At 36.8% G+C, this 24,028-nt stretch overlaps 1 protein-coding gene across 1 annotated transcript in view; it reads left to right on the top strand.

Moving 5' to 3' along the window:
- Window positions 1–6,056, top strand: part of LOC126470343 (ras-related protein Rab-9B) — a 56,540-nt gene extending 50,484 nt beyond the window's left edge. Inside the window, exon 3 of the mRNA XM_050098133.1 lies at window positions 4,181–6,056. Coding sequence (XP_049954090.1) covers window positions 4,181–4,642 — 462 coding nt within the window. The 3' untranslated portion in view covers window positions 4,643–6,056. The remainder of the gene's footprint in view (window positions 1–4,180) is intronic.
- Window positions 6,057–24,028: the final 17,972 nt, after the last annotated feature.

The raw sequence follows: 24,028 nt of genomic DNA, 5'->3' as shown, positions 1-24,028 counted from the left end.
CTCTTGTCTACACAACCCCGGTACCAAATGTAGAGACTCTTCGTGCTTGTATTGTGAACGGCTGTGATACAATACGCCATTTTCCAGGGCTGCATCAGCGCATCAGGGATTTCATGCGACGGAGGGTGGATGCATGTATCCCCGCTAACGGAGGACATTTTGAACATTTCCTGTAACAAAGTGTTTGAAGTCATGCTGGTACGTTCTGCTGCTGTGTGTTTCCATTCCATGATTAATGTGATTTGAAGAGAAGTAATAAAATGAGCTCTAACATGGAAAGTAAGCGTTTCCAGACTCATGTCCACATAACATATTTTCTTTCTTTGTGTGTGAGGAATGTTTCTTGAAAGTTTGGCTGTACCTTTTTGTAAGACCCTGTATACGTTAAATAATTTGCATAATATTGTGTAGTATCCTATCAGGAGATGAGGTACTGGCGGAATTAAAGCTGTGAGGACGGGGCATGATTCGTGCTTGGGTAGCTCAGTTGATAGAGCATTTGCCCGCAAAAGGCAAAGGTCCCGAGTTCTAGTCTTGGTCTGGCACACAGTTTTAATCTGCCAGGAAGTTTCATGTTCCTAAATTATTGGGAAGGAGACTTTAATGTATTTTCAACACAGTTTACTCGTTCAATCCCCCCCCCCCCCCCCCCCCACCCCCCCTCCCTCTCTTTTATCCAGATCCTCCGCTCTCTTTCTCCTGTAAGTGATGGCCAGCTGTACTTTCCTGAGTTCTTTATTTTGTCTTTACAATGTTGTTTTGTACAAGTTTTTAGCTGGCTTTAGAAAAATGTGGTTGAAAATAATTGTGTAAGTGAATGAGAGAGTGCAGTTTTAACTGAGTCAGTATCTTATTCACTTTCAGCCATATATTTTTTTGATCCTCATTAGTCTCAGATTATTTCAGTACTTTACTTTAGATCATTCTAAAGCAACCCAGATTTACATTTCAACAGAGCCATCTATTAAGTTTGTTTGCTTTGCACTAGTCATTCAAGATAATTACCAGTGCAAGGATTTCATGAAGGACATGGCTGATACTTTCGACAAACAACACCAATACTAATGATGATCTTTAATGATTGCATTGCCATCTGTTGAGAGAGAGAGAGAGAGAGAGAGAGAGAGAGAGAACATATTTGCATTGTATGAGACACATGAAAAGTAAGAGCTGTTAGGTCATTAAAAAGAAGTTGGATAAAGCTTTCATTGGCAGTCATAGTTTTCTACAAACTTACTTAACTTTTCCATGAAGTTGCCTTTCACTTCAAATCATTTTTCATAATTTTACCCTAGCTTATTAAATCCTTCTGTGTAGATGTTCTTTGTGTGGGAATTAAGTCGACTGACAGTGGCAAGCTTGGTTTCTTTGTCATTTTTTAACCATTGCTTGAGTTAGGAGATTGCTTGAAGTTTTAAGTTTTGGCTAAGTTGGTCTCGTGCTATGATGGTTCTTCTGATTCTGGGTATCCCATAACAACAAGAATAAACAAATAATCCCCACCTTGTAGATAGTGGTCGATAAGCTTTTGTCTGCATTTATATACTTTGCTCTGTGTCGGTCAGTAGGGTCTGCAGTACTGACTTTGAACAAACACAATTTGCAATATCCGAATTTTTCCATGACACTCGTGTAAATAATATTGGTGTGTCCAATGTAGGGAAATTCATCAGCGAGAGCACCCATCATCACTTCTTGCATTATTTCGTAGATCTGGATACTGGACCTGGCACTCCATTCTTAATAATGTGTGTGTGTACTGCCATTTTTAAAGTCTCAACACCATTAATTACTGTGTTCTGATTAATTTGAGCAGCTGCAGGCCCTTTTGCACACAAAAATGGTATGCAGGATGCTCTTTGTAACTGATGAGAGCAATGATTTTTTTGAAGCCATTGCTTGCTTTCACTCACAATTATAAAAGGACAACTGACTCAAAACAGTAACTTGTGGCTTCATGAGCAATTAATAGATGGTGTTGCATTTGTGCAACTTCAGTCTGAACTGACAAAATTTAAATACAGATAATCGGCATTTACTTGTCATATACACACATTATATTATATGTTATTAAATGTGTTAAATAATTGTTCAGATCTCTGTGGGGAAGGATGAGAAGGATTTACCCATATAAGAGAATAATTCCTTTAGAATCATGCATGTAGCTTTGGATGGTCACTGTTCTGTGTTGTACTTACAGCAAAAATTTATTGCTGTACGTTTTGAAATTTTGTATTGGAGCATCCTAATGTTTAATCTTACCGCTACAAACATTGCTGGCACATTTGTAATGTGTTATGAAAGCAGAATAACTTTTTACAGTTTATTTCTGTCCTTGTAACAGCAGTTTATCACATAGTCAAGATAAAAGATGGTGAGATCGTCATGTACACAAGAACTTCATTTATCTGGACTAGGCAGGACCAGATGTAATCTGGATGACCCCGAAATATTCTGCTGTATACAAACTTTTTATTTTGATACTGACATGAAACACTTTTTTGGCACTTATACTACATAGTTCCTGTGATCTACTCGTGTTAATTTATCGAAATAGTGTGAAGGGTCTTTTGTGGCAAACTTGATTGGTGTAGGAGAGCAGCACAATTGCACAGATGTTTCGCTGGAATCAGTTCAGCTGGAGTGTTTTCCATGTGACATTCTGGATATACTGTCAGTTTTTCTAGCTACGCAATTGCCTCCGCGTGAAATGTTTATTTCTTCCCTTGTAACACCACATCATTGTCTACTTCGCAGTCACTGTTGTTCTCTGCAGTACAGCAGGCAGCAGTACAAATTTCTTCATCAGTTATCATCCTGTAACCAGCTTCACCGTCATTCTGTGACAAGACATCTGTGTCACTGTTGTCTACATCTGAACAACCAGGAATGTTTGCTAACATTTCAAAGAATTCTGCAAACTTTCTGTAGTCATATTTTTGAAGCAGAAGTCTTGCATTTCTTTTCAGTTCTCCTTCCAGTCTAAGACAGTTGATGTCCCTATTCTATATTCTGCAGTTATTCGTTTTCAGTTCTCTTTTGTCTATTCTGTCTAATGCTGTCAATTTTTTGACCACTGAAATGACCACTTTCATTCACTTTGAAGCCATTTCACTTGTGCACACTCAAAAAGGAACAAAAGAACATACTGGTACAGTTCTGTAACAAACAGATCCATACAGACCATAGAATAAAATATTTTGCTGCTTTTCTATCAGTTTCTCAGAATAGAATATCTCCATACAATTAAACATATATATAATAAATTTATACAAACAATAACTTGGATGATATTACCATATTTAATCATTAAAATGTCTGAAATTTTCATTCATTCCAGGGCAGTACAATGTACATTTTTGTTTTAGGTAAAAGATTCACTTTACACCTTTACACTTGGTGCAGGGTATCAGCCTTGCCCACACAGCACTGTCGTAATACACAAGAACTTCACTGATGTGGCCCTCATTAAGTTAGATTTATTCATTTTTGTTTCCTTTTCTTTAAGATGAAAATGTGTGGTACACAGTTGGTACAGTTTGTTTTATGTACAGATGTTATGTTTCCACCACAGGTAGAATAGAGCATGCCAGTCCCAAGCTTCCAGCTGCCATTCTCTGCTCTTTGTACTACCTGTGGTGCAAATATAACAGCTGTATGTACAACACACTGTACCAACTGTGTACCACACATTTTCATCTTAAAGAAAAAGAAAAGGAAACAAAAATGAATCTGGGTAAACCAGAAATTGGACTTAATGAGGGCCAGATAAGTGAAGTTCTTGTGTACTAAGATAGTGCTGTGTGATCAAGGCTGATACCCTGCACAAAGTGTAAAGGTGTAAAGTGAATCTTTTATCTGGAATAAAGATGTAGATTATACTGCCATGGAATGAAAGAAAATTTTAGGCTTTTTAATAATTAAATGTGGTAATTTCATCCAAGTTATTGTTTGCACAAATTTATTATACATATGTTTAATTATATGGAGATATTATATTCTGAGAAACTGCTAGAAAAGCAGCAAAATTATTTGTGTTGTGTGTTGTTGTACTTACATGGCATCAGTGTGTATCGTCTAATTGTCTTTGGCATATTTCTTACCTGTAACATACAAATGAATATATTATTTATAACACAAAAGATGTCACTCAAATAATTCTTTGTGTCTTTTGTTTCAGATATGGGATACTGCTGGTCAGGAGAGATTTAAAAGCCTCCGTACCCCATTTTATCGTGGCTCTGACATTTGTCTTCTGACCTATGCAGTCGATGATCGAGCCAGCTTCCAAAACTTGGCAATGTGGCGTAATGAGTTTTTATATTATGCTGACGTGAAAGAAGGTACAGCATTTCCATTTTTGGTCGTTGGGAACAAAGTGGATATGGGTAATGAGCAACGTGAAGTTACTACAGAAGAAGCACGTGCTTGGTGTTTGGAAAACGGTAATCTACCACATGTAGAAACTAGTGCTAAAGATGCAACAAATGTACAAGAAGCATTTTCATTAGCTGTTGAGAGTTGGGCACAGCTAGAAGCCAAACTGGATCGTCCGTATATTGGGGAAACAGTGGATCTTAGAAGGCAACAACCAGAACAGAGGTCATCTTGCTGTTTGTACGTTGCAGGAAACAATGAGTAGCTGTAAATGGCCTGCAGCTACAACAGTTCCCTACCTAGTCAGTACATTGCACTTAGCATTTATTTAAATGGTTATAGCTTTGTTTTTCTGTTGTTCACCAAAGTGTTTATTTGCATCAGTATTAAGCATTGTTGACAGTGTTCATTGAAGAACAGTCCATGTATCATGATTATATTATTTATATTGTATCTGTTCCGAAGTTTTGTTTGAAGGCAATGATAAGTTTGCTTGGTGATTGAAAATGACAAATATCAAATGAAAATATTGTTTTATAGTGTAAATGTAATTTGAAAACTATTTTAGAAAAAATATATAATATGATGCTATCCTGGGCAATTGAAAGGAACTGGTAAGGTGTGATTTGTGAACATATATTTGGAAATGTAAAATTTCTAAATGTAGGGTCATGCCCATTTTACATGTGGTAATGGTAACATGAAAAAACAAAAATCCAATGGCAGCTTGTCTCCTGTAGTGACTCATTTAAGTATGAAAGGAAATAGGAATGAGAGAGATACTTAAGCAATTAATGTTAAATATTATACCAATGAAATTCACCAAACTCATATCTACAGTAAATGCTTGAAGCGAAATTTTAAAATTAGAGTAATTTAAAATAATGTTTTTGTGCATATTTAAATGGATGTTGGACCAAGAACTGGTTGGCTTTATTTTTTACTACATGATAATGCTGTTGCATTTTTTTCAAATGCTGCTTATTTTGAAATGTGAGACTTAACTGATGTGAAAGTGCATGCAACAGTACTGTAAAATAATGTTGATGTTTAAAAAGGCTGAAATGTTCCAATATCTAACTAATTTTTTAAGGCAAAGACATATTTTATCACTGCAGTGTATCATTTAAATGGCTTTTGATAAAGTATTGTAGATGTAAGTGTTTACTGAACTTGCATATTTCTCTTATATATGTACATTAATCTTTGTAAAATGGTAGTTACTTATCGAATACAATATTACGCTTTATAGACATTTATTGAACTGCCACAGTACAATATTCATTTCTCACTATTAGCAAGTAAAAAATAACTCCTTAAAATTACCATTAAATATATGAGAATTTGCAGTTGTAGTTTTTGTGAGTAAGAACATCATATTCATGCTGCAAAGATAAGTCGTACAGTATTAGTTCCTTATAATGGCAGTGATGTTATTAAGTTGCATATATAGGAGTACAAGTGATTTACTTTCTACTCTTAATTGTGGTTTGACAATTTCATCAGTCCAGTTATTTTAGTTTTGTGTCATGTACTATACAAACTTCCACTATTTTCTGAAATGTGCATTTGAATTCTACTACTATCACATTACACAAATATTGAAAATAACAAGCCATTTACTGTGTCAGCGTACTGATATTAGATTTTTTAAAGCAATAAACTACTTCTCTATTTTATTCAAGCTCTTATCTAATTCAGGTTATTAACTAATCCTTCTTTCTCATGCTATTAGGATTTCTGTTAATGATGCAGAGACTTTACAATGGAGACTTAAAATTTTGACATTCATTGTTATACAAAATGTGATTTTGTTTTTTGTTGTTTGTCTATTCCAAGAGATATGTTGGGAGGATTAAGAAAAATTGGTGACCATAGCATTATAATTTTGTCATTATTGCCTTCTATTGAAACTTTACATCAGCGAAGAATCCACTCCAGTGCTTTGTAACTTTTGTTTACACACACTTATTATTACTTAATTTTAAGAGTTTCTTTGCTGATGGCCACTTTGTGATCTAGTGTCATGCTGTTGAAATAGATTTCTTCAATTCAGTAAGTTTGTCATCTTGTGTAAATACTGTCGCCATGTATTGTCCTATTTACTGTATTGTACTGTGTGGAAGGAATACTGTATTTACCTGGCTATAAGAAGAAATTTTTCAAATTCACCCTTCAAAAACCTGCAATCTTTCATTTGCAGGTGAAACTTTAGTACTTGACCTCAGCGGTTTTACAATGTGTACTTATTGCTGCTGAACACCAAAAATTAATACTTGTTTTGATATCAGATATCAAATTTACAAGTATTTTATGTAATTGGTAAACCAACATTTGGAGATCATGATGATGATCTTTTTCAGAGTGACAACAGCATTTAGTTTGCTTTCATTATCAAATCTGTAAGGATTGTAATTTATACAGAATGATTATGGATCCTAGTCATAGCAGTGACTTCATTGAGAAAGGTAGATCTAACAGTTGGCAGTTTACAAGTGTAATGCTAACTCAGTGTGATGCTAACTTTAATGTTCATACCTGAAGCAGAGGCCACAAAAAAACTGTGTGGCAGTAAGGTGGGGTATAACATTAGAATATCTTCTTCTTTTTTGTGGCTTTTATTCTGTATTTTCACAGGATCAGCACATTATTTTATGAATTTGGCAATATTATTGATAAAAGGTGGCTGGATGTCCTTCCTGTTGGCGACCCCCCCCCCCTCCCCCCGCCTTCAATCTACCCACGGGATGGAATTTGTGTATCCCCATACATCTATGTGTAGTGTTATCCGAGTGATAACTGAGGCTGGATATGGATTCTAACCTGGTATTCACCTAGTTGAATGTGATGAACTGCTTAAAACCACATCCAGGTGGGCTGGCACACTGGTCCTCGTTAATCTGCTTGACGGATTCAATCATGGGATGGGGCACCTCCGTAAATCCCAGAAGCTGCATACTAATGTACTTGACTATTTGGGCAGATGCATAAGATTGGGAATATATCATTATAATTTAGGCAACCAATAATTTTGAAGTGTTTAAAATAACATAAATCTTTTTGGTTGATCTTAAGGTACTTTACATTAGTGAGACAATTTGTAATTTTGATTAACGAGTATTTCTTTAAAATAAAAAATAACTCCCAAGAAGCATATTAAAATAATGAGTCATCTCATATTCATGGTCTTCTAATAGTTAGGTAAATACATTATTTTTTTCTTGATACTGCACATTTTCTCTGTCTTGTTATGAGTGGTTGTCTTAGTTGACGTTTTACTCTGGAGTAGTTGAGTTAATGTACTGAAAATGCAAAGTGTATATGTATCTGTGATGTTGGCATTGTTAATGCATTTTTTGGCCTTGCACATTTTTGTCACTGGCCTCAGTCTCAAATCGTTCAAGTTTATTGCTTGGACAGTAATTTTGGAGTGACAGAAACACTCTTGAATTTAATCATTGACACAGCAGACCTCATAAAACTTGAAAATTTGCATAATAGGTGCTTCCTCATTTTTTTACTCTACCGTCTTTTGCATCCTTACGCAGAAATAAGACTACATTGGGTTGAAGTGGCATTTAAATTTTTTCTGTATTGGTCTGGCTTTATGAAATTTTCTTTCAAGTTTGTTATTGTAGAGACAAAAACAAACTATTTTCTTTTGTGCCAGCAGTTGAGAGGTACAGTGTTTGACCTCAGAATTTTTGTTTTTGTAAGCAGATGATTACAAATTGGTCAAAGCAATTATATTATCTGATGCTGGTGCATAATGTTAGAACTTCAAGTTTAACACATATATTTCGGAACGACACAACAACACATATAGGTCAAAGAGTAAATTGACAAGTAAGACATGTGTACACGTTAGCATTCGAATGAGCACCGAGTCCCAGTCTAGCGGGCGCTGCTCGGCTGGCCACTTACGTGGCGCAGCTGCTGCATGGCTGGCAGACAGCGCCGCACATAGAGGATGCGCGTAATTGCGCGGCGGCACTTTGAATGATCGGCGAGTCACAACACACAACTTCTGTAGTCAAGTGAGCTATTGCTGTTAATTGTCAAGTGCATCCAAAAACAAACTTATCCTAAATGTTCTGTAAATTGTGGACATGTTTACAAAGTTAAACATTTGGCTTGGTAAATTTTTATGCCTTAAACTTTTATGTAATGTTTTTATTTAGACTATTGTGGATGGAGGTAGCTCTACTCTTGTATATTTCTTGAAAGAATTCTGTTACACCAAAACTATCATGGTGTAATATCGCATACACCTACTTATGGGAAGTGAGAGAGATCTCTGTTTCATTGTTTCATAAATAGGTCTTGTGTAAGTGTATTCTGCGAATGTGTTGTTGAGGTTTTATAGAAGGTTAATTCAAAAGTGTTTTTTTTTTTTTTAATAGTCTCTCTTTTCTTGGGGGGGGATCTTTGAGTTGGCTAGTGTGGTAGTGGGGATGGAGTGAGAATGGTTGGAGATTTGCTGAATTATAATATTTTATTGTAAGAGATTGATTTAAAGATTTAGATCTGATGGATAATGTGACTTTGATGTGTTATTTTCTGTCATATCAGTTTGTTTTTGAAGTGTAGTAGTGTTAACTTGAGTAGTTCCCAAAACTGCAAATTAGGAATCTGGTGGGTTATTTGCTTTCATCCTGAATGTTTCCTGCATGATGGAACACTCATGTTAACAGTTGGCAGCAGCTGAGAAAAGACTTGGATGGAGTTGCATTTATTTGATATTTATGGAATAGGTTATATGTCTGAACTTGTTTGTAGTGTTTTTGTTAATGATATACTTTAAAGAATTAGGTGTCCTGGAATAAACTTGATTTTTATTTTTCTTATACCGAGTTCTTATAGGAAGGATTGCTGACAGTTATTATTCTTATTCACTAATCATGAATGGACCACAAAAAGGTAGGGGGAGGGGGAGTAATGATAATGATACTGGAAGTATCTGCTACCATACTCTCTAAGCTGTCTTCAGAGCGTAGTAGTAGATGTACAAAATTTCAGTTGAAACTGTGTTTATACTGTGAATAAACTTGTCATTAGTTTACATTAATTTCCGTGGTCATTGCCAAAGTCATGTTGAATGGTGTTGGTCACAAGAAGGAATATCTAAATATAAAAACACCACAGCTTTGTAATAGTTAAAGTAGTTCTGTCTTGCATTCCAGGCTGTGTAATGCATGTTTTGATATCCTAATACAGTAAAAAAAAAAAAAAAAAAAAAAAAAAAATTGATAACAAGTGTTATTTTAAATTCAGTTTGCTACTTCATTTTTAATTGTATTGGTAATGACGTGAAAAATTTTATTGGCTTCAAACAGTGTGAAGAGTATGTTACAATATTTAACTCTGTTTTGTTTATTGATGTGTTGTTTGGTTTATTGATGTGTTGGTTGGTTTAATTGTCCCTCAGCAGACATAAACTGTTTCTTTTCAGGTATTTAACCTGACTTACACTGTCAAGTGCTTGAATTTCTTGTAAGAATTTATACCAAATAAATTGCCCTGAAAACCAGCAAAATGTACATGTCTTAACAGAATGAGAGAAAAGTGATTCCTTTAATAATTGAATGGTATGTTTTTCACTTTTTTAAAATCTGTATTGCATGTTAACTTTCTTTTTATTGTCAGGCCATCTCAACTTATGGGGTTTTGCAAAGCGTCTTTAGAAGTGTACATTTACAGCTTAGCACCTTTTGATAGCGTTGACATTATTAGGAATTTGATTGTTGTATGTGAGAAGTGAAAATTATTTGGCCTTATATTAAACAGGGAAAATATGATTTTAATAAAAAAACTCAGTCCTGATGTTCAGTGATTGCAGCAGTCATTAATGAGATATGGTGTAATATAAGGTGAAATGTCAGAAATTGGACATTTTCATACCATTATTGTTCCATGGTGGTTGACTATTGACCTCTTTGGAATCCTCTGTGTTCATGCATTAAGCAAATTTCATCACCTAGAGTAAAGTCTGCAGAAATTCTGAATTATGTTGGCATTAATAAAGATAGAAGCGTCCCACATCCAGCTGTTTTGCTGAACTGGACAAAATGAACTTAGGGTTCCCCTCTCAGTGTGAGATCTGCTATAGGTCGACATTTTGGCGATGTTTCCATGCATTATTTACTGAAAGATGCAAGGAGACTTTCACTTAAAACACATTTCTTGAATTGCTGAGAACTGTTTTTGCAGGACAGGTGAGTAGGCGCAGTCCTATAAGAAATGCAGTCATGTCATACAGGGATGCTATTGATTGTGTGGAACTTTATGATCTAGGCAGATAGGAACAAGTGTATTACAAAGTTAGTTTGATGACTAAACACACAGTTTGAATCGTGATACTTTAAGGTATCACATGGGGGATGGAGCAAGCGAATTTCTGCAGTTTCACGTGATTAACTTGAAAGAATAAAGTTAACTATGAAATGAATCTGTAGAAAATGTTTAAATGTTTACTTTTCTTTGGTGCAAAAATATTTTCTTGTTTTTCTTCTATGTATAAATACTGCAAGGATTGCATCTATGGAAACATAACTGCAGGACTGCGTAGACACGTTCAGAGTACCTGGTAGAAGGACTGGTGGCACGCATAAACACATTCAGAGCACACAGGGACAGGTACAAAGGCGCGCATGTTAATACATCCAGAGCAGTTAAAGGGTTAATGTTCATAAAGTTCCATAATATTAAACATATTTGCTCATCACAAAACTTTTACATACCAAACAGTTTGACTGCTTTCATAATTAACACAAGTAAACAAAAGTACCGTTTAGCTGTAATTCTTTAATTTCAAATTTACATTTTATTTATGCAATTTTTAGAAAATGAAAATGACTGACCATTTCTGCTTACCTTAATTCAGTATTTCAGTGTGAGGGTGTGCTAAGATAAATTACCTTAATTCAGTATTTCAGTGTGAGGACTTGCAAAGATATAATTTCAAGGACTAAATTTTTGTTGTCATGAGACAATATGAATATTTCCCAGAAAACATTTTTATACTACTGTAAGTAAGAGAACATAGTGAAGCCTTGCCAATCAGTTAATTTCATTAGTCCAAAAACTGCAAAATTATGAGTGAGATTCTGTCAAGCCAGAGAGCCCTATTGTAAGACTCATGCTGTATGCATATTTTAAAAACCTGTCTCAAGAAATATTCAAACCTGTGTTTGGCCATCCTGATTTAGGTTTTCCATGATTTTCCTAAATCGCTTCAGGCAAATTCTGGAATGGTTCCTTTGATAGAGCATGCCCAAACTTCTTCCCCATCCTTCCCTACTCCAACGGGACTGATGACCTAGTTGTTTGGTTCCCTGCCCCAAATCAACCAACCAGCCAACCATGAGACTGTGGTAATCGTTGCTGACTCCTAGAGAATGTTGAAAAAGACGTGATACCTAATTTCATGTATAATGGCATCAACTGAACGAAGAAATACAAATTGATGCACAGCAATGCAAAAAATAGAGCTGTGAGAAGCCACAACTGCTACCAAGGCTAAACTGATAACATTTTGCCAACTAATCATCACATTTACAGGCCACATTCAACTAAAGTATGTGTTTCATCAGCAAACTACACGTTCTGTTTTACATACATTCCATCCAAAGATACACTGTGCTAAACAGAGGTGGAGCTTGAGGCCACCAGTGGGCAAACAGTGCCAGGCATGAGGTTCCGCTGTGCCCACCAAGAAACATACCTAACGTCACATACAATAATGCACATACTATAAATTTATTTGCTACACTTGGTTTACCTAATGATCAATATTGGCATATGTTGTGGAAGTGTACTGAAATTGAGCAGTTGAATACTGTAATCCAATGTGTTCCAGTGTCTTGTGCATCTCGTTTTTTAACATGTTAGCTGCCATTGATATCTGTGAGTGTCAACATGAGATTAGTGCACTTGACACTTCAGTTTCTATGAGTGAGCCAGTGTGACTGACAAGTGTGCCATCCACATATGTGTTATTCAGGCTAGTTTTGAAGCTGTTCCCACATGTTTGCACAAAGTTTCAAGGAACATTTTCGTGCCTATGGTTTAATTTTCTTGTGCATTGTTTGAAATGGTGGGTAAACAACTGACAACTGATAATCTGACGCAATAAAGTGTAGGAGGATTGAACAATTTACCAATTATTTGAAGACAGCGGTTACAAGTTCAGAAATAACAAATCAAAGGACAATGGTTGCAACCCCAGGAATGCAGAAACTTCACATAGTGGTGACAGTGTGGAAGCAGACCTTTTTAATGTGTTTTGTGACAATGGAAACCATGCGGATATTGGTAACTGTGGTGACCAAATCAGCAATGATGAAGAACCCACATTTGAATTGGGGGAGAAATTGGGTGAAACTATGGATGAGGAGAATCCTACGTGGCATGCAGAATCATCCAGTGTCAAAACAAGATTGATTGCAAATTCATTCCCCTAGTAAAATATCAATGAATTTCTTTAGTCTACTACTTTCAACAGAGAGACTTCTGTTTGTGATAACTGAAACAAACAACAATGGTGCAGTTATATTCCTGAGCAAAAATATGGATGGTTTTAAGATTTGTGACTGGAAGTGGCTTAAGTACAGAGGAAATATTTATCTTCTTGGTAATTTAATTACTTATGGGTAACATAAAATCAGATATTATAGACTGCTGGAGAAAAGAACTACTGTTTGAAAGTGGAGGAATAGGGATGGTTACAAGTATATATAATCATCTTATGTTCCTTACATTTTGCTAAAACCTACAACCGGAATACTTGAAACAAGATGATGAGACCTATCTTTAGATCAATCAATGATCCTTTGAATGAAGAGGTTACCATTTAGACAATATATGCAACATAAAGGGAATAAATATTAATCAGGATGGTTCTTGAATTCACAACATTGGAAACTATAATTACTCTGTATTCATAAGGTGTTAGGGTGGGAAAATGGAATAGTAGGTGAGAGGTTTGTCAAATTGCCATGGAATTTTTGAAACCTGCTGGAAGTGCTGAATGGACATCAACAAAGAATCTTTATGCTGTTGCTGATTATCAAATATAGTATGTATGTGTCTCACACTTAAAAAAGAAACTGTTGTTATAGGTAATTGAAATGATAATTTTCAGTTTGTGTCACCTGTATATCAGATACTTAGGATAATTGATTTAGAGAGATCCGCTTCAGTTGTACTGATATTTATTCAAACTGCAACCAGTGTCAAGATTTTAAAATCCCATCTTCAGGTGTGTAGAACAAATAATTGAGGAATTTGGGAGTAACTTAACTGATATTCTGAGATGAAGGATGGTGTGACAGTGGTTGGCATTCCTACCATGTGGGTGCCCGGCAGCAAACAGTTTCCACCAATATGCAATGACTGGAACTCTTGCACTGACTGGCCTGACCTCATGTTGTATATTACCAAATACAGTAATTTCAAACACTTTAAGAAGGGATTTTAAGATCTCAAAACTGGTCATGGTTTGAATAAATAGTAGTACAGCTGAAGTGGACCTCTCTAAATTTATTATCATGCCTCTCAGTCGCGGATGTCCTACATATTAAAGCTTGTGCAGGTACTCAGGAGTAAAATTGTGGTGTATGAATAAAGATTAAAAAGAAGTGGCTATTTCTGCTATTCCCAAGATGTTTGAGGAAGAGAGCATTTCAGACACACAAGTAGTGCAAAAGTAAGCAGCAACTGAGAGGAGAAAGTAAATCATGAGTGAAAAATGGAAAAAAAATGGACTGACACAACACTGGAGTGCAGGAATTATCCAAACAATACCAGATGATCTGTTCTGTCATATGTATAATTTTAGAATTTTTTCTGTAAATACTTGATTCTTTTCTTGATGTTTTCAATGTCTAATCTTTATTCTTCACCAGAGGCGTGTATTTGCTTCTTGTTCGAACTGCATCTTGTTTGTGTTGGTTATAATGGCAGAGATTATGTGGAAAATGTTGGAAACAATATCTGTTTTTTCTTGAGGGAGGAGGAGAATCTCATCAGTCTTCTGATCACTTTGATGCAGCTGGCTACAGTTTCCCATCCTTCATCTGAGAATATCAGTTACTCCCAAATTCCTCAATTATTTGTTTTATATGTCCGAATTTCTGTCTCCCCATGCATTTTTTACCCTCTGCATCTCTCTCAAGTACCATGGAAGTTATTATTGTCTTAACAAATTCTATCATACTCGCCCATCTTGTAGTTAGTGTTTACCACGCATTCCTCTCCTCAGTGTTTTTGCATAGAATCTTCACATTTCTTAACATGTCAGTCCACTTAATTTGCAGCACTCCCTGTAACATTACACGTCAGAGGTATCAATTGTCTTCTGTTTTGGCTTTTCCTCAATCTATGATTCACTTTTGCACATTTCTGTGCTCCAGATGAGAAATTTCTTTCTCATATTTTAGACCTACATTTAAACTAACAGACTTTTGAGTGCTTTCCATGCCTGGTCTAGCCTTTGTTTTACATGTGTTTCCCATACTTTATCTGTAATACACTGAGGTGACAATACCTAGTCATGAGGTAGTGATACGCACATTTACAGATGGTGATAGTATTGCATAGACAAAGTATAAAAGGGCAGTGCATTGGCAGAGCTGTTATATATACTCACGTGATTTATGTGAAAAGGTGCCCAGCATGATTATGCCCACACGACGGGAATTAACAGACTTTGAACACACAATGTTAGTTGGAGCTAGACACATGGGACATTCCATTTTGGAAATTGTTAGGGAATTCAATATTTCAAGATCCACAGTGTCAACGGTATGCTGAGAATACCAAATATCAGGTATTACCTCTAACCATGGGCGAAACAGTTGCTGATGGCCTTTACTTAATGATGGAGAGCAGCAACATTTGCGTAGAGTTGTCAGCACTAATGGACTAGCAACACTGCATGAAATAATCACAGAAATCAATATGGGATGTAAAATGAATATATCTGTCATGACAGTGCGGTGAAATCTGGCATTAATGGGCTATAGGAACAGAAGACCGATGCAAGTGCCTTTGCTAAAAGCACGACATTGGCTGCAGCACCTCTCCTATGCTCAGGACAATATTGGTTGGATCCCAGATGACTGGAAAACTGTGGCTTGGTCAGGTGAGTCCCGACTGCAGTTGGTAAGAGCTGATGGTAGGGTTCAAGTGTGGTAGACCCCATGAAGCCATGGACCCAAGTTGTCAACAAGGCTTTGTTCAAGCTGGTGGTGTTGTCTGTGTTTATATGGAATGGACTGAATTGTCTAGTCCAACTAAGCTGATCATTGACTGGAAATGCTTATGTTCGGCTACCTGTAGACGAATTGCAGCCATTCATGGACTTTGTTCCCAAACGGTGGAATTTTTGTGGACGACAATGTACCATATCACCGGGCCACAATTGTTTGTGATTGATTTGAAGAACATTCTGGACAATTCGAGCAAATGATTTGGCCACCCAGATTGCCCAACATGAATCGCATCGAACATTTGGTGCACAATTGAGAGGTCAGTTTGTGCACAAAATACTGCACTGCCAACACTTTTGCAACTGTGGATGGTTATAGAGGTAGCATGGCTCAATATTTTTGCAGGGGTCTTCCAACAACTTGTTGAGTCCGTGCAATGTTGAGTTATGCACTATCACACAATGTCTCGCAGCTTTCAAATAGACAGCTGGCTTTCTAGAACAAATGTCTTGTTGCATGATAAAAACAAAACTGTTTCATTCTGTAATGAATGCAGGTATATGATTATAGCATGCACACCAGACTGAATCACTTGTGTTCTTCATATTTAAATAGCCACATCACTTGTTAAAGTGTCGTAAAATGTAATACATGGAAACATAAAGTGGTACAGAAATCAGTTATATGGTAGGACGTTAGCTCAGTTCCATCACTAACAGAAGTGTGCACGAACAAATCACTATTACACTTCCCATTTAAATGTTCAAGAGTGGAATTTTAATGTACATAAAACTTATTATATGCATGAAATCAAAATATTGTATAGCTTGATAGGGCAGCATGATCAGTATATACTTACACATTAAAAAACAAGTTTTCTATGCCAATAATTGTAAAAGATGACAGCAACTTGCTATTACATATTAAATTAAATATGCATCAAGTGGGTTTTAGCTTTTTTACACAGTTGCTTAATGCATTAGAATTTCAATACAAGCAGCATACATTTGATGAGCTATTTTGACTGATTTCCTGGTGCCAGTAAATCCATTTGCAATTAATCAAAACAAAGGCTCACACATTAGGGAATGCAAGGGAAAGATGCCATGTGAATCCAACGTCCCGATGAGCTATTTTGACTGATTTCCTGGTGCCAGTAAATCCATTTGCAATTAATCAAAACAAAGGCTCACACATTAGGGAATGCAAGGGAAAGATGCCATGTGAATCCAACGTCCCTTGAAGTAACTTTCCTGAAAACTTTGGGGCAGGAAAAATTTCACATACCATTGTTTGAAATTGGTGTAATCTTTATGCTTTTCTTATACCACACTTTCTAAATCAGTAGACTCAACCAGCAAAAACCAGAATCAGACACGTAAGAGCAAAAGATGAAATTACTTGAATACAGGATTGCAGCACAAAAAAAAAAAAAAAAAAAAAGGTCATCACCCTGTCAATAAATTTTTATTTTCCTTGAAAGACATTAAGCTTCCTTTTATTTATATTTGCTACTTTTTTGACTGTATGCCATCATTTTTTGTTTAGTATAATTATTCAGCAGAATATTGGAAACTACTGGCTGTATCCTCAGACATGTCACTTAGAGCATCATCCACACAAACATGTATCATGAAGAAAGAAGTTTAAACTGCTGTCTGAAAAAGCCATTCTTTTCAGAATTAACCTTAGAACCTGATTTTGGTTAAACATTTTTAAAAAGTACGATCCGTAGGATCATGATATCATCGCACGTCAAACTCTAAGCCACATGGCATAATTTTATAACTGCTGAGGATGGTAGTGTTAAGCCACCCTTACTGAGCTTGTCGAAATAAAGGCTACAACATTCATTTGACTTTACAACTGCAACACACTTTTAGTTAAGCCTTCTGTGCTACATAACCACAGATGTAAACAAAAATAGGATTAGTATTAGTTATATCATTTTCGTTCATTACTTTGATACATGGATCTTCAAAATCTGGGTTTGCTAGAAAAATGTAGTCATCCACATCACTACAAACACACTGGACCATTCCCACTGAAGACCATAAATCAAGTAAACTCTTTTTTTTTCAGATTCTAAAATCTGAGTGTATGAGATGTGATAATTTGCTCCAGTTGTCTGCATTATCCAAATCTTGCTTCTAAATCATGAATCTGAAACTTTCCAGTAAGAAAATATTGCATTTTGAAATTATTAAAACATAACTGAATAATGCAAAGAATTCCATTAGTTTGGTAAAAAGCTATGTGTTTCTGTTGAAAGTGATGAACCCTTTACATTTAATGACTGCCCCTGCTTAACCAACATTTAAAATTTTCCTTAAGCTGTAGCGGAGAATCATTACAAACAAAGCCATGAACTGGATTTCTCACGCTGACTGCCTTCCACCAATCTGTAATCATTATCTGTAATAATGCATAAAAACTGGGCTGTACTTTCACTCTACACTTCAAAACTCATCAAAGCAGCAACAGTTGTGTTGTGAAAAATGTTATTTGCTAAGTTTACATTTTGATGTTCAATCTCATTGGGATGCACATTTTTGTAATTGAACTTTGGAGCTGCTTTTATTATGGATGTCTTTACATTCTGCTATGTAGAAGTTCACGACATCAGAAAACTTAGCTTCTAAAACTTGCTCACAAGTCTGATCAAATTATGGGAATATAAATGCCTTGTCTGCATCTGCTAAGTTTATCCAATTGTTTATTGTGTTCTTAAGCAGATGCACAGTGTCATACATGACATAATGTGTACTGCCAAAAGAAAAATGGAAGTAATAATTGCTTTCAGAGTTTTCTGCAGTTTCATGAGCAAGTTTCCATTCACAGCATTGTTATCACAGATTATAGTTATGACTTTAAGCTCACAAGACTTAACAAGTTGTAAAACTGCAAGTGTTTTTTCATATACCTATTGTACAGACACATTTTTCACTGGATGCAATGAAACAATTTCTTTCATGTCCCCAATGCAGATGATAGTAGAAAAGTTAGAACTGTTTTAGCTTCAGTTCTTAATGAATTCTCAGCAACACCAGCTATAACACCTCCCTTGAACTGAAATTTTGGATTAATATAAATCTCATCCAACTTTAAAATACGTATTTTTTTCCTATTCAGGCAGTTTGGTTGCTACAGTCGTAAGAAAATGATAATTACTTACTTTCTGCTGAAACATTTAAGGAAGCAATAACTTTCTGTATTTCGTTTGGATGTGTTAGATATAGAAGACAGCTTGAATGAAGAGCATTGTATGCTGCACTGGAGTGTTCAAATATTAAGAGAGAACATACTGACCGAGTACTTTTGCTTTTTCATACCACATAACATAATTTGTTCTCAGAAGATATTGACACAAGTGCTGTTTTAATTGCCATTAGTAAAATTTTGCTCCAAATATGCAACATAGTCTTTTAGTCTCTTAGCTCACAACCTCCATTGGATGTTTCAATGGTTACATAACACTATAGAATGCGTTCTAGCTGTGTTATTTTCAAGTTTAGAGGCACTATCCATTTCAGATCGAGGACATTTACGGTATTGCTAGAACACACTTGAACACGCATACAACTGTGAGCCTTTACACTAACTTGAATTTTTGGCATGCCTTCCACTGATATCAATTAAGAACATATATAATCATTAATTTCAGCGTGACACTACATGTCACTTTGCAAAATTATACCTATGATTAGATTAGATTAATACTTGTTCCATAGATCATGAATACGACACTTCGTAATGATGTGGAACGTGTCAGGTTAATAAAAGATGTCTGTACAAGATATTACATTACACAAAATATTGCATGACACTAATGTTTAAGTTTTTTTCCCTTAATTTATATCTAAAAATTCAGCCAATTAGTAGAAGGAGTTGTCATCTAGAAATTCTTTTAATTTATTTTTAAATGCTAGTTGGCTATCTGTCAGGCTTTTGATGCTGTTTGGTATGTGACCAAAGACTTTTGTGGCAGCATAATTTACCCCTTTCTGTGCCAAAGTCAGATTTAACCCTGCATAGTGAAGATCATCCTTTTTCCTGGTGTTATAGCTATGCACACTGCTATTACTTTTGAACTGGGTTGGATTATTAACAACAAATTTCATGAGTGAATATATATACTGTGAGGATCCCTAGATCCTTAAATTGATGTCTGCAGGATGACCGTGGGTGAGCTCCAGCAATTGTTCTGATTACACGTTTTTGAGCAATGAATACTTTTCTACTCAATGATGAATTACCCCAGAAAATGATGCCATACGAAAGCAGTGAATGAAAGTAGGCATAGTAAGCTAATTTACTGAGATTCTTATCACCAAAATTTGCAATAACCCTAATAGCATACATAGCTGAACTCAGACGTTTCAGCAGACCATCAATGTGTTGCTTCCAGTTTAACCTCTCATCAATGGACACACCTAAAAATTTTGAAAATTCTACCTTAGCTACAGACTTCTGTTCAAAGTCTATATTTATTACTGGAGTTGTGCCATTTACTGTACAGAACTGTATATACTGTGTTTTATCAAAATTTAAATAGAGTCCGTTTGCTGAGAACCACTTAATAATTTTGTGAAAAACATCATTTACAATTACATCACTTAGTTCTTGGTTTTTGGATTTATTACTATACTTGTATCATCAGCAAAAAGAACAGTAAAGGACCTAAGACCAAACCCTGTGGGACCCCGTTCTTGATTAGCCCCCCCCAGTTTGAGGAATCAGCTGTTGTTTTAACATTACATGAACCACTTATTTCAACTTTCTGCATTCTTCCAGTTAAGTATGAATTAAACCATTTGTGCACTGCCCCACTCAAACCATAATGATTTAGCTTATCTAAAAGAATTCCATGATTTACACAATCAAAGACCTTTGAGAGATCACAAAAAATACCAATGGGTGATGTCCGGTTATTCAGAGCATTTAATATTTGATCAGTGAAAGTGTATATAGCATTTTCTGTTGAAAAGCCTTTCTGAAAACCAAACTGACATTTTGTTAGTACTTTATTTTTACAAATATGGGAGGCTACTCTCGAATACATTACTTTCTCAAAATTTTTTGATAGAGCTGTCAGAAGAGAGACTGGGCAGTAGTTGTTGACATCCGACATATCCCCCTTTTTATGCAATGGTTTTACAATGGCATATTTCAGTCTATCGGGGAAAACACCCTGCTCCAAAGAGCTATTACATACGTGGCTGAGAATCCTACTTATCTGTGGGGAACAAGCTTTAAGTACCTTGCTGGAAATACCATCAATTCCGTAAGAGCTTTTACTTTTCAGTGAGTTTATTATTTTACTGATTTCAGAGGGAGAGGTTGGTGGAATTACAGTTGTTTCAAACTGCACAGGTATGGCCTCTTCTATTAGTAGCCTTGCCTCTTCTAGTGAAGATCTAGATCCTGTTTTCTCCACAACATTTAAAAAATGATTATTGAAAATATTTTCAATTTCTGATTGTTTGTTAGTACACTTGTCATTCAGTTTTATGGCACTAAAGTCTTCCTGTGCTCTTGGTTGCCCTGTTTCCCTTTCAATAATATTCCAAATTGCTTTAATTTTATTATCAGATGTTTTCACACAACTCTGTAAAACTTTTAATAACATCTTCTGCAAGCCACTATTCATTTCTCCTATGAAAATCTTCCTCTTGCTTTCATTTTATTTCACCTGGATCTTGTATAGAGTCAGATTTAGACAGTTCACGTAAATAATGTGTTAGATTGGCAAAAATTCTTGGCATTGCACCATCTCTTAATTTTAGTCAAGCTTTTGGGTATTTCTTCTCATTTCCTAGCACATGTTTAAACATGTCAAAGTTTATTACACCCTTTACTTTGAAATGCTTGGCACAGACCCCAGATCTCTTGTAAGGTAACTAGTCTTTCCCTGGAATAGCTTTTAACCATTCACATTGCATATCCATATCTGTTTGGAACCAGAACACCGTGATGTAGCTTTTATTGCCACTGGATCAGTAATTGCTTGAGCACCGTGGGACACAACACTTGTCTATCATCTGAAAAAAATCGTTGAGTTAATGGTAATACAAATTTCCTATTGATAACAAACTACTCTTCACTAGCATGTTTACTATGTGGCTTCAGTCTCTACATTATACACTCCTGGAAATTGAAATAAGAACACCGTGAATTCATTGTCCCAGGAAGGGGAAACTTTATTGACACATTCCTGGGGTCAGATACATCACATGATCACACTGACAGAACCACAGGCACATAGACACAGGCAACAGAGCATGCACAATGTCGGCACTAGTACAGTGTATATCCACCTTTCGCAGCAATGCAGGCTGCTATTCTCCCATGGAGACGATCGTAGAGATGCTGGATGTAGTCCTGTGGAACGGCTTGCCATGCCATTTCCACCTGGCGCCTCAGTTGGACCAGCGTTCGTGCTGGACGTGCAGACCGCATGAGACGACGCTTCATCCAGTCCCAAACATGCTCAATGGGGGACAGATCCGGAGATCTTGCTGGCCAGGGTAGTTGACTTACACCTTCTAGAGCATGTTGGGTGGCACGGGATACATGCGGACGTGCATTGTCCTGTTGGAACAGCAAGTTCCCTTGCCGGTCTAGGAATGGTAGAACGATGGGTTCGATGACGGTTTGGATGTACCGTGCACTATTCAGTGTCCCCTCGACGATCACCAGTGGTGTACGGCCAGTGTAGGAGATCGCTCCCCACACCATGATGCCGGGTGTTGGCCGTGTGTGCCTCGGTCGTATGCAGTCCTGATTGTGGCGCTCACCTGCACGTCGCCAAACACGCATACGACCATCATTGGCACCAAGGCAGAAGCGACTCTCATCGCTGAAGATGACACGTCTCCTTTCGTCCCTCCATTCACGCCTGTCGCAACACCACTGGAGGTGGGCTGCACGATGTTGGGGCGTGAGCGGAAGACGGCCTAACGGTGTGCGGGACCGTAGCCCAGCTTCATGGAGACAGTTGCGAATGGTCCTCGCCGATACCCCAGGAGCAACAGTGTCCCTAATTTGCTGGGAAGTGGCGGTGCGGTCCCCTACGGCACTGCGTAGGATCCTACGGTCTTGGCGTGCATCCGTGCGTCGCTGCGGTCCGGTCCCAGGTCGACGGGCACGTGCACCTTCCGCCGACCACTGGCGACAACATCGATGTACTGTGGAGACCTCACGCCCCACGTGTTGAGCAATTCGGCGGTACGTCCGCCCGGCCTCCCGCATGCCCACTATACGCCCTCGCTCAAAGTCCGTCAACTGCACATACGGTTCACGTCCACGCTGTCGCGGCATGCTACCAGTGTTAAAGACTGCGATGGAGTTCCGTATGCCATGGCAAACTGGCTGACACTGACGGCGGCGGTGCACAAATGCTGCGCCGCTAGCGCCATTCGACGGCCAACACCACGGTTCCTGGTGTGTCCGCTGTGCCGTGCGTGTGATCATTGCTTGTACAGCCCTCTCGCAGTGTACGGAGCAAGTATGGTGGGTCTGACACACCAGTGTCAATGTGTTCTTTTTTCCATTTCCAGGAGTGTATTTACATTTCTATAACAATATATCAGTCAGAAAACGCCTTTTTGAACAGACTAGCAGTCTTTCTATGTCTGAAGTAAAAGTATACACTAACAAAAGTAGCAAATCTCACAGAAAACGAAACCAAACATTCATGATGTACACAGAACTGTGTCAGTTCAGTATGCTGTTTTCACAGCATTGCCACTTCTTGCGACTCTGGCTTATGTAGAGTGCTGCCAACATTTTTTCCTTGTATTTCCTTGTAAATGAATCCAGAAATAAATTTAATAAATATGTCTATTGTGAAATTAATAATATGAATTTTAAGTGAGCCAAATGTTTCGTTATTTCAAATATTTCTAAAAGAAGAGTAATTTTAGCTGCACATATGGAGCTAGTACATATCGGTTGAGACAAAGCCTGAAATATAATACATCATGTACAAAATCATATGAAATTCCTTTAGCAAAACAGCTGTCATATAATTAAACTATATAAGATTGTAAAATATTTTTGGTATTGATTACTTCTGTTGAAGAAAGGTAATGTTAGAGGAGGGTGTCCCTTTACAAGGTTCTGGCCACTCAGGTGGGAGTGCCAGGGATGCTGGTGGTGAAAAATCAGTTATATGTGGTGACTTCAATATAAATTTTGTATATGATGGTGCAAGAAAAAGGATGTTGGTAGATCTCCTAAATTCATCTGATCCAATGCAGACTGCATTTTTTCCAACTAGGGTGCAGGGGAACAGTAGCACAGCCATAGACAATATTTTTATTCATTCTTCATCACTAGGTGGGCATTCTGTTAGTAAAAGAGTGCATGGCCTTTCAGACAATGATGCACAAAATTTGACACTAAAAGGCTTTTGTATTCAAACAAATTTCAAATATAAT

Source organism: Schistocerca serialis, chromosome 3 (genome assembly GCF_023864345.2).
Source record: "Schistocerca serialis cubense isolate TAMUIC-IGC-003099 chromosome 3, iqSchSeri2.2, whole genome shotgun sequence".
Classification (NCBI taxonomy): Eukaryota; Metazoa; Arthropoda; class Insecta; order Orthoptera; family Acrididae; genus Schistocerca; species Schistocerca serialis.
Note: the sequence above shows the minus strand (reverse complement) of the source record. Positions and strands in the feature narration are given on the sequence as shown.